Below are 27,525 nucleotides of genomic sequence, written 5' to 3'. Positions count from 1 at the left end.
TTCCTGCTGCTGCTGGTTGGCACAGTGTAGTCTTGTCATGTTCGCATTCCCTTTCCTTTGTATTTGAAGGGTTGCTCTTGATTGCTTGCAGAATTTATCCTTGAAATGATTTAATTTGATTGGAATTTTCAACATGTGACTTTTTCCTAGCAGTAAACTATAGATTCTTTTGGTACTGTGTGTATTGGTTTCTGTGTTCAGAAGTTAGGGACATTTTTCTTGTATTTGTTGTGTGATGTTTTAAGTTTTTTGACTTGTGTACTTGTGAGAGATGAATGATGCTTCAGTTGTCCTTAAATATCTTATCTTCTAGGTCAATATATTTCACTTATATCGAGATCATGTTTTCTTTTATCATTATTGTTTCTTGCCTTTCTTCCTAATACCTTTCACTTCTGTGTATTTGCATTCTCTATCCATTATGCTCTCATTTTGTTTGGTGAGGTTTTCCAGGGTGGATTCAGATTTTTCTATTCTAACAATTATTTCTGTTGTGTAGATTGTAAGTTCTGCTTTTACAATTTTTATTTCTATTTTAAGCAATTTGGGAATATCCTTCTGTGTTTCCCTGCTCTCCTGGGAATTCACTAGGTTCTTCTTGGTACTGGTTTATTTTCTTGTCTTGTAATATTTTTTTCAAAAATGTTAATATTCATTTAGATGATCTGGAGGCCATCTTCCCCACTGTTACTATTTTCTGTTTTGGTTTATTTGCTTTTGCTCATAGTCTTTGAGCTTTCTTTCTCCTGAGGTCTTTGATAATTTCTTTTTTATTTATATTCTTCTATTTCTCACTTTTTGGATCTTTCTTTAGCATTGAAGCCTTATAAGTGTTGATGCTGGCCCTCACAACTGTCTCATTCTCTTCTGGGCAATTCACATTTCATTGGCCTTGGTCTCTGGCCCAGTGCCTTCTGGGAGATAGAACTTTTGTTGTTGTCAGTCTGACTCTGTTGTTGTGACTGACTCTTTGTGACCCTATGGATCATAGCATACCAGGCCCTTCTATCCTCTTTCATCTCTGAAGTCTGTCCAAGTTCATTTTCATTCTTTCCATTATACTGTTTATCCATCTCATCCTCTTCCATCCCCTTTTCCTTTTGCCTTCAATCTTTCCCAAGATCAGGGTCTTTTCTAGTGAATCCCATCTTGTCACTATGTAGCCAAACTATTTAAGCGTCAGCTTCATTATTTGACCTGAATTAATTTCTTTTAAGTATCAACTGGTTTTATCTTCCTGTCTAAGAGACTTTCATGTCTTCTCCAGCATCACAATTCAAAAGCATCAGATTTGCAGCACTCAGCTTTCCTTATAGTCCAACTCTCACAGCTGTACTTTACTACTGAAAAAACTATAGCTTTGACTATACAGACCTTTTGTAGGTCAAGTGATGTCTCTGTTTTTTAGTATATTTTCCTGATTTGCCATAACTTTCCTTTTGAGGGGCATCTTAATTTCACGGCTGCAGTTGCTGTCTGCAGTGATCTTTGAACCTAAGAATACGAAATCTGATACTGCTTCCATTTCTTTTCCCTATTTGCCAGGAAGTAAAGGGACTAGTTGCCAAGTTCTTCTTTTTTTTTTTTAATGTTAAGCTTCAAGCCAGCTTTTACACTTTGCTCTTTCACCCTTATCAAGAGGCTTCTTGATTCTTCTTCACTTTCTGCCACCAGTGATGTCATCTGTGTATCTGAGATTGTTGATGTTTCTCCCTGCCACCTTAATACTGCCTTTTGATTCATCCTGTCTGGCATTTCATATGATGTATTCTGCACATAATTTAAATAAATGGGTAACAGTGTATAGGCTTGTCATGCTCCTTTCCCAATCCTAAACCAATCAGTTGTTTTGTGTTTAGTTCTGTTACTTCTCTGCCTGAATACAAGTTCTACAGGAGACAGGTAAGATGATCTGATACTTGAGGGCTAGACCTAATTAGGTTTAATTCAGTAAACATTTATTAAATGCTTACTATGTGCTAGGCACTGTACTAAGCCCTGGGGACGCAAATAAAAGAAAAAGTAAAGATGGTCTCTGTCCTTAGGGAGCTTACAATGTAGTAGGGAAAGATAACCCAAAAAAGAAAGCTGAAAAGTGGGAGAGGTGGGGAGCCACCAGGAGTTTCTCAGCACAGGGGCAGTGAGGATTCATGGAGTAAAAAATCAGGCAGCAGTTGAGTGAAAGTGAAGTTACCTGAAAGGTTCTGAAAGTTCAGATCCCCCTATCAAAGGATTGCTTTGGGAGTTGTTTACTCCTGTACCTGAGAGCCCTCCAGTCAGAGGGGAGAGGCAACTGAGGGAGCTTAAAAGGTGAATTTAGAACTAGGCCTAGTGCTTCTGGGAGATAGAACATTTAATGATAGTCCTCTTTGCTTCAGGCCTGATGAATCCACACACATACTGGCATCCTGCTTCGGTTTTCTTTGCTCCTAAATTCTTTGGGTGCTGCTGTAGATTCCAACCAGATCTGCTGGGGTAGGGAGGTACTAAGTGAGTGGGTTAAGGATTAACTCTCTTCTGCTGTGATTTTGTTGCAATTCTAGCTGTGGAGACAACTGAAATTGCTTTATCTCCTGTGCTTAAACCTTATTTTGGAGAGGTGTGAGGATCAGAGTCTAATCCTCCATCTTCTTGGTTACATAATCCTCTCCTGTTTCCTTCAGGTTTAACTTTGGTTTTTTTTTTCTGTTTGATGCAATAAAATTGCGATTTGTTTTTATAGTTCTGGAAGGAGGTGGTAACTAGGTGGGGACATGGTGGCTAAATCTGTAAATGAGGGATGTCTGATCTTCCCACAAAGGGAGGTCCTGGAAATAGCTTATTAATGAGAGCAAGGCCCCCCCAGGAATGATGTCAGGAGGCATTTGAAGCATGGTGACTAAGTCTGAAGAATCAGATTTGCCTAGACTGGGGCTCTTCCCCAAAATGGAGATTCTGTGAAGAATTTATCAGTGGGAAAAGGAACCCACAGGTGTGGAGTCAGGAGGCAGCTGAAAAAAAAAAAAGGTATTTAAGACTGCAGAATCAGACTACATCAGACTACTATTTAAGACTACAGAATTACTACGTGGCACAGTGAATAAATAGAGCACCAGCCCTGGAGTCAGGAGGACCTGAGTTCAAATCTGGCCTCAGACACTTAACACTAAATAGCCATGTGACCTTGGGCAAGTCATTTAACCCCAGTTGCCCTGCCTCTCCTCTCCAAAAAGCAAAAAAAAAAAAAAAGACTACAGAATCAGAGATGTAAGTTTATCTAGGGTCCTTCCCCAAAATGAAGGTTCTGGGAAGATGTTACCATAATGACAGACAAATTGATTAAATTTCAATGGCCATAGAGCATTGTGCACGTTCATAAATGTTTGTTGAGTAAATGCTTAATGCCACATAGTATGTGACTAACATAGTTGCCTAGAGGGATGATGGGAGAGGGACAGATAAGACAAAAGATGCTTCTGAGTTCTCTCTGAGGCCTGGGCACTCTGATTTTATGGAAAAGCCCTATATCTGCCCACCCCATTGCCTAGTTTCATCTTATCAACTCCATTGATGAATGAATGGATAAACTTTGATCTCTGTGACTGAATAAGGCCATTCACTTGCTGATTATTCTGGTCCTGGCCTCACATTGTATCTAGATAAATTTGAGGAAATGAGGGTAGTTTAAGAATTAATCTCATTTTACTTTCCCAGTATAGAGATATGGTTTATTTCAGTGCTGCACTTTATGCATGTAACAAAATGGTATTTGAGCCTAGGTAAATCAGTCTTTTTGACGTCTTAATTGTCTCCATTTTTTTCTTGAAGGTGCTGGATTCAAGAACTCGAATAACTTTGTTCAAGATGTTAAGCAGAGGAGTCATATCACAGATAAATGGTTGTATCAGCACAGGAAAAGAAGTAAGCTTTCTCTTTGGAAAGTTAATGTTTCCATGTTTTTCCCCCCCTCTGGAAACTGAATGAACTTTATTTCTAGCATGAAATACTTGTTTACTAAGGGGCAAAAATTATTGGTAGGTATGAGTAGATTAGACAGTCACATACATCAGTTATGCTTTTAAACTTCCCCAATCACTGCTCCAAAATAAGGTGCTGACTGGGTAACTGACACTTCAGAGTATCATATACTCATTGTCATCTGACTGGCAAATACCTAAGTACCTGATTCCTGCTGAAACCAGTTACTAGGGGATAGGAGTTAGAATATTTTCCATAAGTGACTTTTTCTTCTTTCTTTATCCACATATATGAGAGGAAACAGTCATAATTTTTGTCCTTTTTTTTAAAGGATAAAACTACTTCTCTGGGGAAGTAGCTAACAGTGAAATTTATTTTGCAAGTCAGCTGTAGGAATATCTGTTGATGATAAAACCTCTTTTGGATTCAACATGTAAAGGAAATAAACCACTCCAAGCATTTATGCAAGTTGAATGTTAACCTAGTTGAATGGGGAGTTAGGGTAGGTGTATTAATCCCTTTTTAAAAAGTATAACATTTTACTCTTATTTTAATTTCCTTCCATTTTCACAACACAAATTCACTTTACATTTAGCTTCAGCTATGGTACCCAGGGACAAGACAAAAGTGAAGTACTCATGCCCCTTGTAAACTAAGGATAGATTTGAAAATACCAACCTGGACAGAAAAATAAAGCACTTTATTAATGACTGTAAAGCAAATCAGCACATTTCAGGTGGGATTCACACTTCCAGCTCCTGAGTTTTCATTTAAGTTGCCATTGTACAAAATTTGCATAAGAACCTAAATAGTTTGTTCGTTTTGCCTCCAGGAATTCAGTTTAAGTATTTGTGCCTAACTGGCTCCAGTGTCAGCGTGACCTGGAGATCGAATCCCAGGCTCAGACACTTAGCACCCACCCAGAAACACCTGGCTGTGTAACCTTGAGCAAGTTACTTAACCCCAATTGCTTAAAAAAAAAAAAAAAAAGGAAGCATGAGACTTGGTCCTTACTGTTAAGGAGCTTATCTTCTTTTCAGGAGAAAATGTGGTCTTATGGAACAAAGAAAAAAAGAGACACCATGTATAATAAAGTTCTAAGCATTATTTAATGAAATTGTTTAGGGTGGATAATGAGTACTTTGTATGGTCAAGAAGAAATGAGTTACAGAAAAGGAAATATTCTTATTTCTCATTAAGTTATTCCCTCTACTGATGCCATTCATCCTGTTCCTGCTCATCTCCAAGATCTTGGTTCAGCAGTCCTCCCCTTTATCAAAGATTCTTTTCAATTCTAAATATATGTTCCTATAATTGTTTATGTTTCCCACTCCGTTGACTTCTTCCCATTTATAGACCTATTCAGGTCTTCCTAGCCCTAAAAAAAAAAGTTCTTCCGTTCTATCCTATCCACACATACCTTTCCTTCCTTTACTGGTTAATTCCTTTAAAAATTGTTTTCACCTGGTACGTCTATACTATCCAGTCTCTCCTCACCCCTTTGCAAACTTTTAGCTAGCACTCCAGTGTTTTTATTGTTTGCTTATTTTTTTTAATCTGAATTTTACACTAAGATGAGCATTTTCCTGTAGAAAGCAGGAGGCTTGTACATGATGCTGTAAATCTCTATTATGAATAGCTTTCAAGTATATAATAAATTCAGCATTTTATTTTCAGAGTTTTCCTGCTTATGTGTGTTTCCTACAGACCTTCATTCTTTTCCTCTTCTGTGCATTTCTTTAAATGCTTCAATGAGCCTTATACTTCTTTTTCTTTATTTTTTTCATTTTGGTAACTCTGTGTAATGTTAATGGAAGTTGAAGATCTTCCCTGCCCATTAATATGCCTCAGGTGGAGCCCAACTAGAGAAGCTTAATTAGGGGAGGCTTGTTCTTCAGGAAAGCCCACACCTTATATATATATATACACACACACACACACACACACACACACACTCTGAGGTTAGCATTTTGCTTTGGGGTTTACTCATGGCAAAAGTGTTCGAGTAATGTAGTCAGGTAAGACTCTGGGTAACGGATAAGGAGCCCCTTGGCTTTGAAAACCCAGATGTTGGTACTTCTCTTTCTGGAGCTATGTATGTATGTAATGGTCAGACAGTTGGATCTGTCTGTTGCACTGTGATATATGTATTATTTGGTCAAATGGTTAGAAGCCCTATCTGTTGGTCTTTATGCTATTATTTCTGCTTGTAATTTCAGTTTGTATATCTCTGAAGTTCAGGGTGCTGTCTCTTTCCCCTGAACTAAGTAAATGATACATATGTTCAATTAAAGTAAGATTGTTGACCCCTTTTGAGTTGCTCTCCTTTAGAAAAATAGATCAAAGAACCTATGCTAGCAGCCTTGCTGTGTGCTGTTGTTATTGGTCTTACCCCCACGACAGCTGCAAGTAGCATTATTGTTACACTCTGATCTCTCTTCTTTCTCCTTCTCCGGGTCAAAATGAAAACAAAACTTTTTTTTTTTGCTTTTTTTTTTTTTGGAGGGAGAGGGTAGGACAATTGGGGTTAAGTGACTTGTCCAAAATCACAAGGCTAGTAAGTGTTAAGTGTCTGAGGCTGGATTTGAACTTAGGTCCCCTGATTCCAGGGTTGGTGCTCTATTCACTGTGCCACCTAGCCACCCCTGAAAGCAAAACTTTTGTACCTAATATGCATAGTTGAATAAAACAAATACCTATATTGGCGGTGTTTAAAGAATATGTCTAATTCTGTACCTTGAATTTGTAACCTTGCTGTCATGATGTAGGAGATATATTTGACCACTGGACCTTTGTAATTGTGGTTAGTCATTGTATTCATTGGAGTTAAGTCTTTCAAAGTTGTTTTTCTTTTCAGTGGTGTTTTTATTGTATCTCTTTTGTCATTGTTTATGGTGCCATACTATATATTCATATGCCTTAAGTTCTTCCTTCCCCCAGTCATTGGGTTTACTTTGTAGTTTTTTGCTATGAGCTGCTCTCTCTCTATATATATTAACATAATGAGTCCTTTGACTTTTTTTAGATTTCTTTGAGGAATTGGCCTGGTAATGGCATCACTTGACCAAAGGCTATGCACAGTTTAGTGATTTATTTTTTTTAGTATAGTTCCACATTTCTTCCTAGGATGGTTAGACCATTTCACACTTCTATCAGTAATATATTAATGTGCCTTTTAAAAATCTTAGTCCTTCCAAAAATTAAAATTTTTCTCTTGTTTCTCTAATCTGATTGTAAGAGGTAGAACCTCAGATTTGTTTTAATCTGCAGTTTTTAAAATTTAGATTTGGAAAATTTTTTATATGACTTTTCATAATTTCTTCTTATGAGAATTACCTGTTCATATCTTTTGACCATTTACCTATTGGGGAGTGGGTGTCATTCTTATAGATTTGAATCTATTCTTTTATATCTTGGATATTAGACCTTTATCAGAAAAACTTGGTGCAAAGATTTTTTTCCAGTTAACTTTGCGTTCTGATTTTAATTACATTGATTTTGTTTGTACAAAAACTTCTATATAATCAAAGTTGCCCATTTTATCTTCTGTAATCCTCTCTATATTTTTCCCCTATCCACAATTGGGATAAGTATTTCCTCCTTTGCTTCTCTAATTTGTTTATGATATGACCTTTTATATCTAGGTCAGGTACCATTTGGAACTTAAGAGTATGAGATGTTGGTCTGAACTCAATTTGTGCTGGGCTGCTTTCCAGTTTTCCCAACAGTTCTTGTCTGGTTGTGAATTTGTTGATTTTTTTTTCTCCTGTACCTTTCCTCTCTTCTCTGTTCCTAGTACTATTACCTAGGATAGTCCTTCATTACCACCTTCCTGGATTATTTCAGTATTTTCTTGGCAGTTGTTTCCATTTCTACTCTTTGCCCTTTCTAATCTATACCTCTGTTGCTCCAAGAATAATCTTTCTTAGGTACCAACTAGTTGTCACTCCTCTGCTCAGTTTTCAGTAGCTCCTTATTGCCCACCAAATAAAATTTAAACTCCTTTACTTGGCATTTAAGGTCCTTCCTTTTCTCATTACCAGCCAAACTGAATTCCTGTCTACTTTTTGATTGTGCCTTATGTTTTCTCAGTACTGTGCATTAGCTTCTGCTGTTTCCTATGACTGAAATGTTCTTCTTTCTCCCTCTTTCTGGTCAAGTTCCTCTACATTTTAAAAAATATAAATCGTTACCATCTTCTCAATAACTTCCCTAAGAGTCCTTGTTGATAATGACTACCACCTTTGGCCTTCGCTTTGTTTTTGCCTCTAATTCATTTATTTGGTAATGTTGTTTTATTACAGTCATTTGTATTTTTTTCCATGAAGTCGTCAGGATCTGTGTCTTAACCTCAAATGATATTCCTCCTGAGATCCTCAATGCCCTGCACAGCTAGATGCATAATTTTAGAATGAATGAGCAAATTTAAATGTCTTTTTATTATATATTGCAATGTAAATATCAGTAGGTGTAATAATGCATGTTCATTTTTGAGTGGTACAGTTTATATTTGCATATTGAATTTTTATACCATATTCCAAAAGAGTTAATTACTTTCTATATTTTGAGAGCAGAGTATTTACAAAGCAGTTAAATGTTCTACAGTTATTTCATGCAGAACCTCAATCATGTACATCTTGCTTTGGATTACATTAGGCTAATGTGTATCATGCCAGCACAACAGATGGAGAGAACAGAGCAATCAAGATTTATAAAACTTCAATTTTGGTGTTCAAGGATAGGGATAAATATGTAAGTGGGGAATTCAGGTGAGTTTTAATTACAGTTTGCTTCATTTTGGTTGTGTACATCAATATTGGAATATGCCTATAAATTTTTAAGCTGGAACCGTATTGAGTTATTTATATCTTTCAGGTTTCGTCATGGCTATTGTAAAGGAAACCCCAGAAAAATGGTGCAAACTTGGGCAGAAAAGGAAATGAGGAATTTAATAAGGTAACAGTTACATTAATTGTCTTTTATCACTTGTGTATATCTATGTATTATAGCCCATATGTGGGAATATGCTCATTTACAAATGAACATTTTGGAGATACAGAGAATATTTCAGGACCATTAAGAACAACTGTGCTCAATAAAAAAGTAATCTTTGACTAAATGGGAAGTAATGTTGCTGTGTCTCAAACTTTCATACTTTCAAAGCCATTAGAGTAAAAGTTTCACAGTCTAAATGTGTCAAGTACTTTCTAATGAGTTTAATTTAATTTGCTTGTCAGAAGTCTACATTTCCATTACCTCATTTGAGGTCTGTTGGTATTTGAGTTTGTAGACTTAGCAACAAGAGACTCAGTGAGAGGCAACTTTCTTTATTATCCATGGCAGTGAAGAGGAACATTAGCACGGAAGATTAAAAACTTGGATAAAGTCAAGCTTCAGCCCCAGTTCAGCCAAAAGAGAAGAGAACCTGTTTGTCCTTTTCTTTTCTTTTTTTATAAAGACTAGTCTGTTGGGTTCTTTTGTCTAACAGTTGGCCTCACTTTAGGTAATTGCTCAGGTGAGACTGGTACCTGATGTAGGTGGTGTACGCCTAGTGTTTAGCTGTTCTTGGCAGCTTAAGATTTCAATTCTAATGAAAACTCTGAATTATCCTTACATTAAAAATATATGTGTAATTATAAACACCTGAATAGAAACTAAATCACCATAATTTCTAGGATTCAAGGGTTAGAGCTGGAAGGACCTTCAGAGGTCATCTCATACCTTTTCCTCACTTAGAGATGAAGAAACTGAGGCTCAAAAAAGTTAAGTGACTTGTTTAAGGTCACACAGCTAATAAGTAGCAGAACTGGAGTTTTTACCCAGGTCCCCTTAAAAAATCCATGTTCCGGGGCGGCCAGGTAGCACAGCGAGTAAGAGAAGACCTGGAGATCAAATCCCGGGCTCAGACACTTAGCACCCACCCAGAAACACCTGGCCGTGTAACCTTGAGCAAGTTACTTAACCCCAATTGCTTAGGGGCGGACAGGTGGTTCAGCGAGTAAGAGCACCGGCTCCAGTGTTGGGACGACCTGGAGATCGAATCCCGGGCTCTAGGCGCTCAGCACCACACCCAGAAATAACTGGCCATGTAACCTTGAGCAAGTTACTTAACCCCGATTGCTTTAAAAAAAAAAAATCCATGTTCTTTCCACATAATAATAATAATAATAATTATTATTATTATTTTGCCTTTTGGAGGGCAGTTGGTTGGGGTTAAGTAACTTGCCCAAGGTTACATGGCTAGTTTTTTTATGTGGGTGTTAAGTGTCTGAGGCTGGAACCGAACTCGGGTCCTCCTGACTCCGGGACCAGCGCTTTACTTACTGTGCCACCTAGCCACTCCCTTTCCACATAATTATTAAGAAATAGCAATGAGTAGTTGAATAGTAAGATGCTGAGACTGGAGTCAGGAAGGCCTAGATTCACATCTTGCTTCTGACACTTAAGCTTTGTGACCATGGATGTGCTTGACCTCTCAGACCCTCAACTGTAGTAGCCACCTCATAGGGTTGCTGTGAGGCTCAGGGGAGAAATTATCCTTAGAGGAAGAGTTGGAAAAAGTTGGTTCTTAAGATTATACAGCTGGGTGACTAAAAGAAATTAGGAGTAACCATTGGTTTAGAGGGGGTACTTATGGGAGGTCCAGGTAATGATATCCAGCAGGCAATTGGAGATGCTAGAATCAAACTCAGGAAGAAATGAGTGCTGGGGATATGTAAAATTTGGAGTTATCTGCATAGAGATAAACTCATGAGGGCTGATGAAACCACCCAGAGAGAGAAAAGAAGCAGGCCATGGAGGAGTGTCAAGGTATATTGAGAAGGGGAGAGTAGAAATCAGGGAAGAACACTGTTCCAAAAACTCAGGGAAGAGAGGTTATCCAGACAGTCCACAGGGTGGATTGCTATAGAGTAGTGAAAGAAAATGAAGACTTGGAAAAAGGCCATAATATTTGGCAATAAGTGATCATTAACTTAATTGAGGTGCATTTAATCAATGATCTCTACTTAAGTTTCTAATTTAAAAGTAATTTTTGACCATACCTTTACTCTGTTATTAATTTTTGAGATTTTTGTATTTAGATGATATATTCTTTCAGATCTGTTTAAGCTAAGGGTTCTTAACCTGGGAGTCCATCAATTTTTTAAGAAGTAGTTTATAATATTTGGTTTCTTTCATAATCCTGTGTATTTTATGTAACATTGTACTTAGAAGAAATCCATAGGCTTTATTAGATAGCGGAGTCCAGTCCTTAACACAGAAAAGGATTAAGAACCCCTTTATAATTGTATAGTATAATAGCAAAGTTAGTTAATCTTGTTTAAGAGATCAGTGACTGAAAGAGCAGCTTGTCCAGTAATGGAGTTGGAAGCCTGGTTGCAAGGACTTAAAAAGTGAGAGAGCTATGGAAAGTTCTTTCCCTCCCCTCCTCAAGTTGGATGTGAGAAAGAGGTAAGATAGAGAGTGATAACTGGAGAGAAGTGCAGGATCAGATGAAGGTGTTTTTTTTTTTAAGGATTGAGGTGATTTGGGCATGTTTATAAGCAATAGGAAGGATCTAGTGTATGAAGAGTGATGGGAAATTAGGGAGAAAATAGATTATTGCAGGAGTAGATTGCTGGAGGAGGTGAGAAGGGATGGGATAAAGAACACAAGTAGAGGTGCTGGCTGTCGAATGGAAAAGGGCCACCTCTTCCTCCCTAAGACTGGGGCAAATGAACTAAGAATAGAGAATAATTTTGAGGAGATTTGAAGTATAGTATTGGGAAGAAGAGTAAATTTGAGATCTCAAGTTTTTTTTTTTTTTTTAAGTAAAGAATGCAGCGGATCCATTTATTGAAAGGGAGGAAAGTGGGAGGAAAAGGATTATGGAGGCATAAGGAGAGAAGAGGTTTGGAATAGATAACTGGGGGGAATTTGATAGTTTATCATGGAAAAGGGAGTGTATAGTTTTCTAACAGGTTTTTTTTTTTTTTGCTTTTTGAAGGGCAGTTGGGATTAAGTGACTTGCCCAGGGTCACACAGCTAGTTTTTGTGTAAGTGTCTGAGGCCGGATTTGAACTCAGGTTCTCCTGACTCCAGGGCCAGTGCTTTATTCACTGCACCACCTAGCCGGCCTGTAATAATTCTTTTTGACTCCGAATGGAGAAAGCATTCTTTTCCTTAAAGGATGTTATGTAGTTCTCTTTTCCTTATTGCTTACTTCTACATGATAACCAATTTTTATCCAGTACGACAATCTAAAATTCAGACAGATGTCATACCTTACTTAAGGCATGATTCTTAGTTGGGCTGCCATCACAGTAGTTTGACAACTAAGTTGAAAAACCAAACAAACTTTTCATAATACTGTACTTTCATTTTTGTATACAGCTATTAGAAACATATAACATATAGAAACATATAACTCTTGTCTTAAGGGTGAAATCAGCCTTTGTTGGTGTCTTATTGGTCCATAATATTTGACCATAAGATCATTCTAAATCTTCTATCCTTTAGGTAGTATTTATTCACCAGGTACAGATCCTACCATTTGTAGGAGTGTTTCCCCAAACTTGGAAAACCGAATATACTGATTCCAGTTATATAATTTGTGATGATAGCAGGGAGAGGATATTGTAATTGTAATAAGAAAGATCTGGCCTCAGATGAAACTAGAGGACATTGACCATGAGTTTCTTTTCACTGTAGAACCTTTCCCTTTACTGTAGCTTAAAACTAAAAAACTCGTGACATCATCCCTCATTCTCTCTTCATTTATTCTGTTTTCTGGCAAAGAGATGATCCTCCTCTCAGAGCAAACCTTTGATAGGTTATCCCACAATGAAAACAAATTCCTGTTACAAACATCCTGATTAGCATGTGCTCAACTCAGTTTCGGCAAACCTTTTTATCTTCCTTTGATAACCAGGAAATCTGGCTCACTGCCTGTTGGACATTTCGAACTTCAAAGCATCTTAAACTCAGCATGTTCAAAACAGTTCATTTCTTTTCCTCTTCAATCTGCCCTTCTTCCTAAACTCCCTGTTTATGTTGAAGGTCCAGAATTGAAACCTGAGACTCATTCTCCACTCTTTTAGTCTCCCCTACCCCATCACGTCCAGTTCATTGCCAGATCTTGTCAGTTCTATCACAGCATCTCTCATTTTATCCCCTTCTCTTCATTCAACACAGCCACTGCCCTAGCTCAGGCCCTCATCTCCTCTTGTCTGAACTGTTGCATCAGCCTAACTGGTCTCACCACAGCCAGTCTTTCCCCTATCCACACGTAGTCAACGTGATCTACGTGTGCCACAGCATAGGCCTGGCCATGTCAGTCTCGTTTGAAAGGCACACCCCTCCCCTCCTGCTCTTTTGCCTTCAAGATCCAATACAAACTCCTCTTTGGCATTTACCATTTTTCACCATCTGGTGTCTGCCTTCTGTCCTAGACTCCTCTCACTTCATGTCCTCTGCAGTCTGGCCAGACTGGATTACTTGCTATACCTTGTATGAGACACACTATTTCCTGTTCTGTCTTCATGCATTTCCATAGACTGTCTCCTGTGCCTGCAAAGGACTCTACCATCACTTCTTAGAATTCCGTAAGGTCCATCACAAACATGAAGCCCTCCCCTGATTTCTATACTTTCTTTTCCGATCACCCTTTGCAGAATTACTTTATATTAACTTTATGTACATTTTGAATGTATTTACAGGAAGAAGTTGTTCTATTTCATCCCTCTTCCCTTGCACTCCCCTCCCCAGTGTCTGGCAGGGATGGTTTAATTTTTTGGCTTTGTATCCCTAGTTCTATCAGTGCCAGGTTTAGTCAGTCCCATTTCTGACACTTCCAATGTTAACATGGTTAAGTTATTTACCTCTCCATGTTTGTAAAATGGGAATAATAATAATCTGAATAATACTTAATCCATAGTGTTGTCTTAAGGATCAAACAAGAAGGTATGTAAACAATTTGCAAATATGTTATACAGGTCAGCTGTTGTTATTATTAGCTACTGATCGTGTTTCTCTGTAAATAAGCAAATAACTCATTTTGTTTTTAGCCAACTAACCCATGTGTATTTTATTTACTGTATTTAAAAATTTTCAACTTCGTATTCTTTGATCTGTTATAATGTTACAGACTAAACACAGCAAAGATACCTTGCCCAGAACCCATCATGCTAAAACATCATGTTCTTGTCATGAGCTTCATTGGTAAAGATGACATGTAAGTATACTTAAAACCCATATTTATGTATTACAGACATTTCCAAAAAAACACTTAATTTCCTAGTTTAAAGGTACTTATTGTCATCTTTGTGTTTAAATGGTATTGTGTTCTTTTAAATCTCTTTAAAACAGGGATTCTGTTTTTGCCATCTGTATCCTTTTTATTTTTATTTTTTTAAAGCAATTGGGGTTAAGTAACTTGCTCAAGGTTACACGGCCAGGTTTTTCTGGGTGGAAGCTATCTGTGTCCTTTTTAAAAAAAACTATTTTGATAACTGCATTTCAGCATAATTTTTTTTTAATCTATTATGCATTTTAAACCATTATACAGAGAATGGGTCTGTAGGATTCAGTAGATTGCCAGTGAGGTCCATGACACACAGTTTGAGACCCTCTCTTTTAAGTTATGAATTCAGGAATTGCTCTGTGGTAACAAAGGTAATGGTGTCTTTAAAAATGCAGCCTACAATGTATTTAGTATTGTGAATATAATTCCTTTTGGAGGAAGCAGTTTATTTTTTTGAGCAGGTTGTAGTTATTATATGAATTCTTATGATAGAGCAGAATCACTGGGATAATGTCATTGATCTGTGATGGTGTCTTAACATCTTTTTTTCCCTTTCAATTGAGGCCTGCTCCACTTTTGAAAAATGCCCAGTTATCGGAATCCAAGGCCCGGGAGTTGTATCTTCAAGTTATTCAGTATATGAGGAGAATGTATCAGGATGCTAGGCTTGTCCATGCAGATCTCAGTGAATTTAACATGCTGTAAGTTGTATCCTTTATACTATTGTGATTAAAGGCTTTGTTTCTGGAGGTGGTCTTTTATAATATATGAAGCTTGGAAGTCTCATTCATACTTGAAGCTGACATTAGGCTGTTAGGAATCCATTAGGAATTTCACTTCAATCATACAAGTATTGATTTAAAAACTTACTGTCAATCAGTAAACAATCATTCATTAAGCATCTACTATATACAGAGCACTGGAGACACAGATACAGAGAATTAAAATCCCTTCTTGCTAGAAGATTACATTATAATGGGAGAAATAACTACATATACAAGTACAAATAGAATACATACAACATAATTAAATACAAGCTGAGGAGGGTACTCACAGATGGGGCTCAGGCAAGGCTTCACACAAAGGATAGTGTTTGAATGGTATTCTGTGAGGTAAAGTTGAGGAGGAAGGGCATGAAGAATAGCCAGTGAAAAGGTATAATGGGCAATGAAGTGACAGTTTTGAGAAACAGAGAAAGCCTGTCTGACTGAATTAGAGAGTGTGGGTGAGGGAATAAGGTACACTGAAGCTAGAAAGAGAGGTAAGGGCTTCATTGTAAAGGTCTTTAAAAACTAAATTGAATTTACATTTTGTCCCAAAGGCAAAGGAAAGCTACTGGAATGGAATTAGAGAAGTGATATGGTTAGATTTATGCTAAGGAAAATCACTTTGGCAGTGGTGTGTTGCTGAGATGTCAAAACTTGCTGGCTGTAGACAGCAGGCAAAATTCCCACTCCTGTGTCTGAACCAGATTAAAATGTAATTGGAAAATTTCTGTTGCATTTGTCACCACTGATGTGGAAGATGGACTGGAATGGGCAGAGAGACCACTTGGGAGGTTCTTACAGTCGTCTAGGCAAGAGGTGTTGAAAGGCCTGAAATAAGGTGGTATGAGAAAAAAGAAACAGATGAATTTGAGGGATGCTATGAGGTAGAAATTGCAACACATACCACCTGATGGAGGAGTTGCAGATAACACCAAGGCTGTGAACCTTGGAGATGAGAAGAGGGATAGGTTTTAGGGGAAGGATTTATGAGCAGTATTCTGGGGCATCTTAAATCTCTGGGATTTCCAGTTTGAAATGTCCACTAGACAGTGATGGAGGACTGCAACTCCAGAGAGACTGTGACTGAAGACTGGAGACACGTAGGTGTGGGAGTCGTCTACATATGATGCTTAAACCATACTTGCTATGGTTTATGGAAGAAAATGGAAGGAGAGAAAAGGCCCCAAGACAGAAGCCTGAAGAATACCCATAGTCAGAGAATCTGATATGAATGATGAACCACTAGAAGAGACAGAAAAGGAGATATCAAATAGGAGGAAAAATAGGAGAGAGCATCATTAAAATCCCAGGAAGAAGACAGTATCCAGGAGCAAGTGATCAGCAGTGAGGTCAAGAAGGATGTGGACAGAGAAGACTGTCAGAATTGTCTGTTAAGATGTTACTGTTAATTTTGGAAAGAACACTTTGAATTGAGTGAGGTCTGAAGACAGTTTGCAAAGGGTTGAAAAGTGATTGTTGAGAGGAAAGAAGGTAGGAGCAGTGAGTGTGGCTGAGAGGACGGCTATGGGATGATACTTGAGTGGGAAGAGGCATCTGCCAAAGGCTTTTGAGCAGGTGAATTATGTGGTCAGATTTATGGGATTATAGGAAATTTCTGGAAGTTGTATGGAAGATATGCTCCAGAAGGGAGAGATTGTGATCAGTTGGGACTGTAGCACTAGGCCAGAGAAGAGCTGAGAAAGGTCTGGTTGGATTGGTGATGTTGCTGTGAGTGGAGATGAGGAGTGTGGGTATGAGAGTTACTGTGGAAGAAGAACTGACAGTTCTTGGAAATTGAGAGCATATGGGAGATGATGGAGAGGAGGAGGGATGGTTGAGCCGAGAACGACTTCAAACCTGGATGTCCTCAGATAAAGCAAATTTTGAAGGACTGAGTTTGGGAGAGAAAATGATTGGTTTGGGACATGTATTTGAAGCTCTGATTGGACACATCTATAGAGATGTCAGGGAGGCACTTGAAAGTGTAGATCTGAAGTTCAGAAGATAGATTAGGGGTAGATTTATGGATTTGGGAATCATCATACTAAACAGCAATTTAATATCAAGAAGGATACAGAGAAAAAACAACAGCTAGAAAAATCATGCTATTGCTTCCCAGTTTCTATTCCCTTTGATCCCTAAGGTACCGAAATGGAGAGGTATACATCATTGATGTGTCCCAGTCTGTGGAGCACGATCACCCACATGCCTTGGAATTCCTGAGGAAAGACTGTGCCAATGTCAATGGTAAGTGGAAACTGGAATTTTCTATTATCTTGGGCCTCCTTTGGAAGGTTTAGTTACCCCATATGAGCATTGGCATAAAACGTTAGCACAAGAGTAGAGGAGAAAAAAATGTTTTGAGTGATGATACTTAAATTTCTTTTGCTGGGAGATAATTTGCATTTCTGTACATGAATGGGTAGAGTAAGTTTCTTGTGTCTTTGTTTCTCCTGAATATAGTCGCTAAATTTTTTTTTTCTTTCCAAAGATTTTTTTTTTAAGCATGGTGTTGCTGTGATGACTGTACGGGAGCTCTTTGAATTTATCACAGATCCTTCTATCACAAAAGACAACATGGATGATTACCTCTTAAAGGCAAGTTGCAGGAAATGTCTAGAAGTAAAAAAAAAAAGTTAGAATTTGCCTCATGTTTACCATAGAGTCAGAAGTGATCTGTACATATTTAATTCCTTCTTTTATAAAGAAAACATCTTCTAAATAATCTCAGAAATGAGTAATCAAATGTAGTAAGAAATAGATGTATATAATTGCAACTTTGAAACTATTATTTCCAACATCTAGACACCATTCCCAGGCATTGTCAAACCTGATTTCATACACAGGGAAAGCCAGGTACTTTGTAGCTCAGCTGGTGAGTGGGAGAGAGAGATCTGCTAACTGATCATTTTAGGCAGATGGAGCTGGAAGAGAAGTTTCATTTGCAACTTTGTACACTGAATTAATATTAGTAATACTCGTCATTCTGTGATGGAGGCGTCCACTACCACTAGGGGTCACTAAATCCTTTGATTCAGAAAGTATTTTACCTGTTTGGCCTCTGGTTCAGAGGAAAAAAGAATGAAGAAAGAAATGATATTGAAATTAGCAAGTTGGAGTACAAAGGAAAGTAATTTTTCCCTTGTTTTGAAAGGCCATGGAAATAGCAGCCCAAAGGACAGAGGAACAAAGATCTAATCAAGATCATGTGGATGAAGAAGTAAGCTTTTTAATTTATCATCTTGTCTTTACCTTAGATTTAAATTTAAAATAATTTTCATTATTTAGGATATATAAATTTAGCAGATAAAAAATTGTGCTTTGAATTTTGGCATCACTTGGAACATTAGAACTACAGAAATAATGTTTCTTTTGCATTTAAAGTACTGTGTAAACTTCGTCTGTTTTTAATGTGCTGTACAATTGGTTATGCTATTCCCAGCACCAATATAAGGCCATAATCAAGATGGCAAATAATAACTGGGATGTTAGGTGTGTGTGATTCAGGTGGGGGAGGGAAGCATGGTAGCGGGAAATGTTTCCAGTTACAAAACTGAATTTTGGAGAATTTGTTTTTATTTTTTTGTTTTTATTTCTATTTGAATATCGGATATTAGGCTATGTGCAACTTTAGAATAATTACTTAACCCAATTTTTTTCTTTTAGTAAGCTTTTAGCATTATGGAAGTGTGGTAAGGACACTCCTAGATACCTAAAAAGAGAATAATTTATATTTATGCCAGCCTGAAACATGGACATAATACAGTTTAATGAACAGGGGTTCTAAGGTTTTATGATTAAGACCATTCTGTGATGGATAACATTCATAGTTTTGTTTTCTCTTTTATTGTGACCAGGTATTTAAGCGAGCTTACATTCCTAGAACTTTGAATGAAGTTAAAAATTATGAGAGGGATGTGGATATAATGATGAAGATGAAAGAGGAAGACATGGCCTTGAATGTACAGCAGGACAATGTAAGTAGGCAGGAGGGGAGTTCACAGAACAGGGGCTTAGAATTCCAGGACTGTAACATTGATATTGGGATCAAGTTTAACATTTATGGTATAGACTTTCTATTACATTAAGACATATACAAGATGCTTTAGTAGACACAGAGACATCTATAGCAGTGAAATCTTTCTTTTTAATACTCTTTTATGGGATCTGGTAATGAATCCACTTGTTCTTATTTACCTCTTTTCTTCCAGTTACAAATTTCATAAGGAAAAGCACTACATTGTCTTCTTGTTGCATTGTGGGCCTTCTCCCTCCATGTACTTAGGACACAATAATGATCAATAAATGTTTTGTATGATGAAAGAAAAAAGGCCCATTGATTTTAATTTAAAGTGAATTTGGACTAGATAAAGAGCAGTAAGGTTAAACCACAATTTAGCATTTAATTATATGTTATATACCCTGTCATCATATTTTCCATGTGTGCCAGTCTTGTATACTCATCTCCTATAAATTCCTTGAGGGGCAGAGATTATTATAGAAGAATAGGATTCCAGGTCACTCAGACTACTGTCTTTCTGAATCACAGATCCCTTCTGCAGCCTTTCTGACAAATGGTCATCAAACTCCTTGAAGTTAGCCCCTAGGCAGCATATTTGGATAACCCTGATTGTTAAGAAATTGTTCCTTAAGTTGAGCCAGAAGCTGCTTCCTTGTGTCTTCCATCAGTTGGTCTATTCTTCCAGGGATTAACGAATGTAATTCACATCACCTTCCAAGTGTTTGAAGACTTGTTGTTTCTCCCTTAAGTTTCTGTTTCAGTTCTTCCGGCTCTTTTTTTTTTTTTTCATTTTTCAAATGCTTTATTAACTTCTGATTTACATCATTCATTTCTGCCAGATTTTGAGTTACAAATTTTCTCCCCATTTTCCCCCTACCCACCACCCTAAAATAGCAGTCCCACAGGATATCCCCTCCTTCAATTTGCTCTCTCCCATATTTTCTCCCATGCCCAGTTCTACTTTTCCAGTGGGTCTCTATGCCCCAGTGCCTGTATATCTTATTTCTCAATTACATTAACAAAACATTAATCAGAAACATTAACATAGTAGATATATTGTGAAAGACTGACTATATTTCCCTCCCTCCTATCCCACCACCCACTTGTTCTATTCTCTACTTTGATCCCTTACTTTTTCAAAAGTGGGTGCTTCCAACTTCCCTCCCCTCCAGCCTGCCCTCCCTTCCATCATCCCGCCTTTCATCCCCTTCCCCCCTATTCTCCTATAGGATGAGATACCCCATTTAGTGTGTATTTCATTCCCTCCCCAAGCCAAATTGAATGAGAATAAGGTTGACCCATTCCCTTTTGCCTTCCTATTTTTCCCCTTCATTTTAACCATTTTCCCTTGCCTCTTCTATATGAGATTCTGTCTCTCCCCATCTCCTCTCATTATATTCCTCTTTTACCTCTTAATTTCACCTTGTAAGTATCATCCCTTCCTGTTAAATTAGTCCTGTGCCCTCTGTCTATGTATACCTGTAAACATATATACACAGACATTCACATATGTATTCATATGCCCATATACCCTCATATATAGACACATACACACACACACGTATATACATATATATATTTCTATTCCCTTCAACTATTTTCATACTGAGAAAAGTTTCATCAATTACAATGACTGTTTTTCCATGTAGGAATGTAAATAGTTCAACTTTGATAAGTTCGTTATGATTTCTTTTCCCTGTTTACTTTCTCATGCTTCTTGTATCTGAATGTCAAATTTTCTATTCAACTCTGGTTTTTTCATCAAGAATGCTTGAAAGTCCTCTATTCCACTGAATAACCATATTTTCCCCTGAAACATGATACTCAGTTTTGCTGGGTAGGTGATTCTTGGTTTTAATCCCAAGATTTTATTCCCTTGACCTCCAGAATATCACATTCCAAGCCCTTTGATCCCAGAAGCTGCCAGATCCTGGGTTATCCTGATTGTGTTTCCACAATATTCAAATTGTTTCTTCCTGGCTGCTTGTAATATTCTCTCCTTGATCTGGGAATTCCAGACCCTGGCTATAATATTCCTAGGAGTTTTCTTTTTGGGATCTTTTTCAGGAGGTGATCGGTGGATTCTTTCAGCCTCTATTTTGCCCTCTAGTTCTAAAACATCAGGGCAGTTTTCTTTGAGAACTTCCTGGAAGATGATTTCTAGGTTCTTTCTTTGATCATGGTTTTCAGGTAGTCCAGTAATTTTTAAATTCTCTCTCCTGGATCTATTTTACAGGTCAGTGGTTTTTCCAATGAAATATTTCACATTGCCTTCTATTCTTTCATTTGTTGGATCTGTTTAATAGTATCTTGATTTTTCTTAAAGTCATTAGCTTCCATTTGCTCCAATCTAATTCTGAAGCAATGATTCTCCTCAGTGAGTTTTTGAGATTCTTTTTCCTCTGGCAAATTCAGCTTTTTAAGGAATTCTTCTCCTCATTGCCTTTTTGAGCCTCTTTTGCCATTTGACTTAGTCTGTTTTTAAGGTGTTATTTTCCTCAGTCAGGCTGTTGACTCTCATTTCATAATTTTCTTGCGTCTTTCTCATTTCTCTTCCCAATTTTTCCTCCACTTCTCTTATCTGCTTCTTAAGATCCTCTATGGCCTGTAACTAGCTCGTATTTTTCTTGGAAGCTTTTGGTGCAGGAGTTCTGACTTCACTGTCTTCCTCCTGTTCCATGCTTTGATCCTTTTTGTCCCCCAAATAGGAGTCTAATGTTGGCTTCTTCTGTTTGCTTTGTTTCCTTTGCCTGGTCATGTTGCCAATCAATTACTTGACTTTTGGGCTTTTTGCCACAGTAGGACTCTGCTACCAGACCGAGGAGCTTTTGTCCCAAACACTGGGGTTTTCTCACCTGCCGGAGGTATTAGTTGGGTGCCCTCTCTTAAGCCTCCACATGCTCTACCAAGCTGGACACACACCCCAGGACTTCCACCCTAGACTGCAATCCAGATCCAAGCAGGTTAAAGCAAGAGCGATTACCCCTCAGACTGGTTGCTTGGTCCCCCTATACTCTGCAGGTTACGTGTGAGTGTCTGCACAGCTGCGGCTTCTCACCCCCGGGGGCAAAGGCCAACGCACTCCCAGCTACTGGGTCCCAAAGTCCAGACTGCACTGACCTCTCACTTTGTCCTTAGCATCTATGTGTTGATAATTCTGGAAACCGCCACAGCTGCTGGTGATCTTGTCGGCTGGTCAGGCCCGCCCTGGGGCTAAAACCTCAGGTTCACATGGGCCTGGGCTCAGCTCCCAGAGCGCTGCTCTGGTCGATTCCTGCCAGGCTGTCCTCAGCAGGAGGTTAGCTTCTCTGTGTCATTTTGTGGGTTCTGTAGCTCCAAAGTTTGTTCACGGTCCCCTTTTATATGAATTGGGGAAGGTGGAAGCTGGAGCCATGAGGAAGTCCTGCTTCTACTCTGCCATCTTGACTCAGCCCCCTCTTCCAGCTCTACTTGTGGTAGGATTTTTAATCCCTTTGCCATTTGGATTTCCTTTTCCTGGTTGCTTGTCTTTTTTATTAAAATGTGACACCAGAACTGGGCACGATACTTTAGATATGATCTAGACAAGAAAGAATATGGTGGTACCACGAATCACCTCCCTCCATAAGGGTATTGCTGTTACATTTTGACTTCATTGCTAATTCACATGAGACCTGCAGTCTCTTAAAACCCATAGGTCTTTTTCATATGAAATGCTTTCTAGCCATAATTTTTGAATCCTCTACTTGTCTAGTTGGGTTTTTTTTTCTTATCTAAGGGTAGAACTTTACACTTAGCACTATTAAATTTCATCTCAGCTTTAGCCAATTATGATTGTTGAGGTTCTTTCAGATTTAGATTCTTGCATTCGGTGCATTTACTATTCTTCACAGATGTGTGTTATTTGGGAATTTGAGAAGTATTTTGTCTCTCTACATTCAAGTCATTGTTTAGCATATACTATTTCATAGTATAACTTATCTTTCACATAGGTGCTCCATAAATATTTACTGGTTGATTTAAAAAAAGTCGAGTAGGTTTATTAATAGGAACAGATAAATATATTTTCACTTTCATGGTTTAGAGCAGAGATGTCAGACCCATGGGGCAGCTGCTGTAAATGGATTAAAATGTAATTGAGAAGTATTTATCAAAATAAATTAAAAAAAAAATAGAATGGGGGGGGGGCCGCTAGGTGCACATAGCCCTGGAGTCAGGAGGACCTGAGTTAAAATACATACTCAGACAACACTTACTAGCTGTGTAACCTTGGGCAAGTCACTTAACTCCAATTGCCCTGCCTCCTCCCCCCCCCCCCCAAAAAAAAAAGCAAAAACCAAAAAAACCCAATAGAATATAATGTTGATGTGTGGTTTTCTAGGTCAGTATGCAGCCTACAAGGATCCTTATGTAAGGTATAGTGGCCCCCATTTCTGTTTGGGTTTGATATCAGTGGTTTTAGATAAAGCCTTAGAGGAGGTAAACAGCTGTTTTTATGCTCTTAATTTATCTTTGCTTTTTCCATTAAATTTCCATTACTTTTTTTTTCTTGTGCCAGATTTTGTATCAGACTGTGACAGGATTGAAGAAAGACTTGTCAGGAGTTCAGAAGGTAAGAATATATACTGCTTTTTATATATGCAAAAGTCCTTTGAAGTGTTTAAAACACTACTGATGTGTTATTAGAATTAGTCAACATGATAATCAGAAAACTTCACTGTAGATTTAAAATTAAATTTAAATTTAAAAATTATAAAACTAAAAAATTAAAATTATAAATACTTTCTAAGTCTTCAGACCTTTCAGGAAAGGCAACCAAAAATGTCTGTTCCTCTTTTCTTGTGTTAAGATTCTTCCTCAAACTGAAAGGTGGGGATTTCTGAATTTCTATTTTCTCTGTCTCTGAATTGTTTTGTGAGGCATTCATTTTTTATGCCTCTGTTTTCTTTGAAATGGAATTAGTAGTAGTAGTTAACATTATAGATCAGTTTATTCTTCCACTAAAGTCCTCTTTTGATGCTCATCATAGCAAGGGGAGGTTTATGGGGTGTTCGGGATGGGCAGACCTTAGGTTCTCAAAGGCTATACCAGCAGAAAACAAACTCTGGTGAGCCTGACCAAACTGGAAAGACTCATCCCTCATCCAGAAGTTGGTATAGGAAGGTGAATTTTGGTAGCCGTGGCAACTTACCAAGACCATGTGTTAAAGCTTGGAGTGGTTGGGGGTCTATATCAGTGCAGGGAACCCCATGTTGATAAAAAAAACAAACAAACCCTGCATCCTTGAGGTATCACCTTAGTACCTTTTGTAGTTTCATTGCACATTGTAAGGTTTGTTAAAGTAAAAGATTGTTGAAGTCTGTAGACTCAAACCAGGACGAACTTACTAGTGAGGACATGTGTGAACTTGCCTGGGGGTGGTTCTGTATTGCTCAGGGGGAGCCTCTCATCCTTCCCATGGAAAACAGAGCCTGTGGCTTGGCTTTGCTCTTTAGGAGGGCTAGGATTAAGTAATTCTGATTTGTGTATTTTAGCCCAGAATAAAAGCAGTCCAGATGTCCTTTTATCTCCTTAATTAGAGGCTTACCCTGGACATTGCAGGATTTCCTTCCTGGAAATCTAGCAGAGTGTTGCTGTTTTTTCTTTTAAACTTCAGTGTGGGAAAAGGTGAATGAGAGATTCCAAGGTGCTACATTCTGAGGCCACAAAGAGCAGGCTCTCTAGGCAAAATGGGCTTTGCATTCCAAAGCATGTTAGGTTTTGTTGCTATGAGGGGAGAAACCACTAAGGTATTTTGCAGATCAGTTTTTTCATGGTCAGAAAGTGCCCTTACAACTTTTTCTTTTGTGCATTAAAAAGCAAAAGGAAATATTAATAACAATGTTAAATTTCCTCATTTAATAAATTCAGTTTCTTTTTAAAAATGGTTTGATTTTTGACATTGCCTTCATTTTATCAACCCCAAATATCTATAGAATTGTTTTCATAAGAAATATAAGTTTTCTGATTATTGCTCTTTGGAGATGCCTTAACCTTCCTCAGAATTACATTTTTTGAGGTTTGTTTATCTTTCTAGATTTCTGAAGCATGGGTGCCTTTGCAACCCCCACCTGAGGATAGTTACTGTCCAGGAATGTATTAGTGACCACTGATAGTCCAAAGAAGTCCTCAAGTGGTCTGGATACGTATACTAATGCTTACAAATATCTAGGGTTTCTGGCAGTAATAAAAAAAATAGCAACCGCCTCATTGGTTTTTCTTTAAAAAAAAAATAGTATCAGTTTTCCAGAAATTGTGTGTGTGTGTGTGTGTGTGTGTGTGTGTGTGTGTGTGTGTGTAATTATAATTATGTATTCATTTTATTTTTTTTCCCTAGTGAATGGGTTCTAGGACAGTGGGATTGGGGAAATAGTTGAGACACTGCCACAGAGTGAAGAGAGAATCTTCTGACATGTTTTTGGTGGTTTGTCTTCTCACCTTTATCACATGTGATATAAAAGGAACACTCAGCCCATTGTATGTGTCCTTGAGCCTGACTCTAAATGGGTACCTTTCTAAGCTTCATTCCAGATTTCGTGTTTTCAGGATTGAAACAAAGGCAAAGAAGGCCAAATTTTCTGAGTATAAAAATTTCCTTTTTAAAATTCTGTAGTTTCTTTTGCATCAACACATCCCTGATGTGAACATGCAATAATTTGGTTTAGTATAACTTGATTCTATGATACTATCAAGGTCCCTGCACTGCTGGAAGAGCAAAGCAAGGAGGAGGTGGATTCTGATTCAGATGATGGTAGTAGTTCTGAGGACCCTGACTCTGAAGGACATGGAGATCAGCCCCATCCCAGGAATCATCCCACTGACCCTGAAATGGACAAAAAGGTCAGTTTGTGGCTTTTCCTTTCTACAGTTCTGCAGTTTAATGATTTGAGTAACTTATTGAGGTCCAGACCATGTGGTTTAAATGAAAAAGCCCCTAGACTTGGAGTCAGAAAAATCTGGATTCAAATTTTGGCCATAGTACTTAGCAGCTGTGAGATCTTGGGCAAGCCTGTCATTTCCCTGTGCTTTTATTTCCCCCATCTGTAAAACGTAATGGCATTTGTCCTGCCTTGATGGGCTGTGTGACAATGATTTGTCATTCAGGCTTTGTGATGAGTTTGTGAAAACGGGTTGCTTTTTTTTCCCCTCAGATATAACATGGCAGTTTTGCTTCACTGGTCATGGAATATTGTGTGTTATAATTATTTGTATTTGTGCATTAACCTTGTACTAAACTGAAGCTTGAGGAGAGTGGCCTCTCTCAGCACCCAACACAGAGTTCTGATCAGTTATTATGGGAACTTTAATCAGTGTTTGTTGAATTGAATTGAAACTCTTGACAAGTAGATTTTATCCTCGTTCTGATTCATAAATGTGGGCTTTGCATTAGTTGTAGGTGTTATTTATAGATTCTTCTTCTGCCAGGACTGCATGGGTATTGCTTAAAGAGAGCTCACAGACACCATAAAGTATGGCATACACTTATTTGAAATGCTCAACTTGTTAATGATAAATGTTACTGAAATGAAAAATAAATTTTGTTGTCTTGCAACTTTGAGTTTCTGTGAGGAAGTACAATTTGAAAGGATATAATTTGTAAGTCTTTAATAAATAAGAATTTTTATTACGAAAACTGCTTATAACCAATTTTAAATGGCTTTTACAGGAAAGAAAAAAGATGGTCAAGGAGGCCCAAAGAGAAAAGAGAAAAAACAAAATCCCCAAGCATGTGAAAAAGCGAAAAGAGAAGATAGCCAAGATGAAAAAAGGCAGATAGAAGCCCAGCTTTGTTAACAGAAGCTGTGGACCTCCACCTACTCTACTTACCAAATTCTGATGTCTGCCTGTAGGTTGGAGTTGGAAGATGAACTGTTAATTTTGTAACATACTGAACCAAGTAGAAATGATGGCAGTTTCTTTGAAGACTCATTATTGTAGGGTTTTTGTATAATTATGTAAAAAGTTGTTAGCTCCATTGTCTAGACCTGGTCTTTGACTTTTGGAGTTGACAAAAGAATTATTTAAGCTGGTATTTTAATAAAGAAACTGTATTTTAAAATTGTTATGTTTTTCCTTAAAAATCAAATTTTAGGTCAGTCAGGATTTTTGAAAAGTAGTAAACTGGGGGCAGCATCAGATAGAGGAGTAACCTGAGTTCAGAAGATCTGGGTTCAACTGCTGCAATGACACATTACCTGTCTGTGTGACCCTGGATGAATCACTTATTGCATCTGGCAATTCTCAAAGACTATAGTTGTAGAACATTTGCCAGTCTGCATTGGGAAAGGGAATTCCCTTATCAAGAATTCCTTCCAACAATGATAGCATAGAATTAGATCTCCAAAACAGTACTCTTAGCATTTATTTACAAAATAGGACCAGGTTAGCTAGTTCATTGGGATACTATTTAGCCTGCCAAGAAGAATTCCCTGTTGAATCTTTATAATCTGAATTTTCTTATTTCCTTTGTCCAGTTTTTG

At 37.8% G+C, this 27,525-nt stretch overlaps 1 protein-coding gene across 1 annotated transcript in view; it reads left to right on the top strand.

Annotated features, from left to right (window-relative positions):
* The window catches only part of RIOK1 (RIO kinase 1), a 42,119-nt gene extending 15,015 nt beyond the window's left edge, over positions 1-27,104 (top strand). Inside the window, exons 6-17 of the mRNA XM_069103528.1 lie at positions 3,808-3,900; positions 8,614-8,726; positions 8,833-8,913; positions 14,084-14,170; positions 14,803-14,940; positions 17,150-17,253; positions 17,498-17,604; positions 18,161-18,226; positions 18,864-18,983; positions 23,565-23,618; positions 25,739-25,885; positions 26,712-27,104. Coding sequence (XP_068959629.1) covers positions 3,808-3,900; positions 8,614-8,726; positions 8,833-8,913; positions 14,084-14,170; positions 14,803-14,940; positions 17,150-17,253; positions 17,498-17,604; positions 18,161-18,226; positions 18,864-18,983; positions 23,565-23,618; positions 25,739-25,885; positions 26,712-26,822 — 1,221 coding nt within the window. The 3' untranslated portion in view covers positions 26,823-27,104. The remainder of the gene's footprint in view (positions 1-3,807; positions 3,901-8,613; positions 8,727-8,832; positions 8,914-14,083; positions 14,171-14,802; positions 14,941-17,149; positions 17,254-17,497; positions 17,605-18,160; positions 18,227-18,863; positions 18,984-23,564; positions 23,619-25,738; positions 25,886-26,711) is intronic.
* Positions 27,105-27,525: the final 421 nt, after the last annotated feature.

This window comes from Petaurus breviceps, unplaced genomic scaffold (assembly GCF_028583685.1).
Source record: "Petaurus breviceps papuanus isolate PSGF00001 unplaced genomic scaffold, PetGlider_PUasm1.0 582, whole genome shotgun sequence".
Taxonomy (NCBI): domain Eukaryota; kingdom Metazoa; phylum Chordata; class Mammalia; order Diprotodontia; family Petauridae; genus Petaurus; species Petaurus breviceps.
Note: the sequence above shows the minus strand (reverse complement) of the source record. Positions and strands in the feature narration are given on the sequence as shown.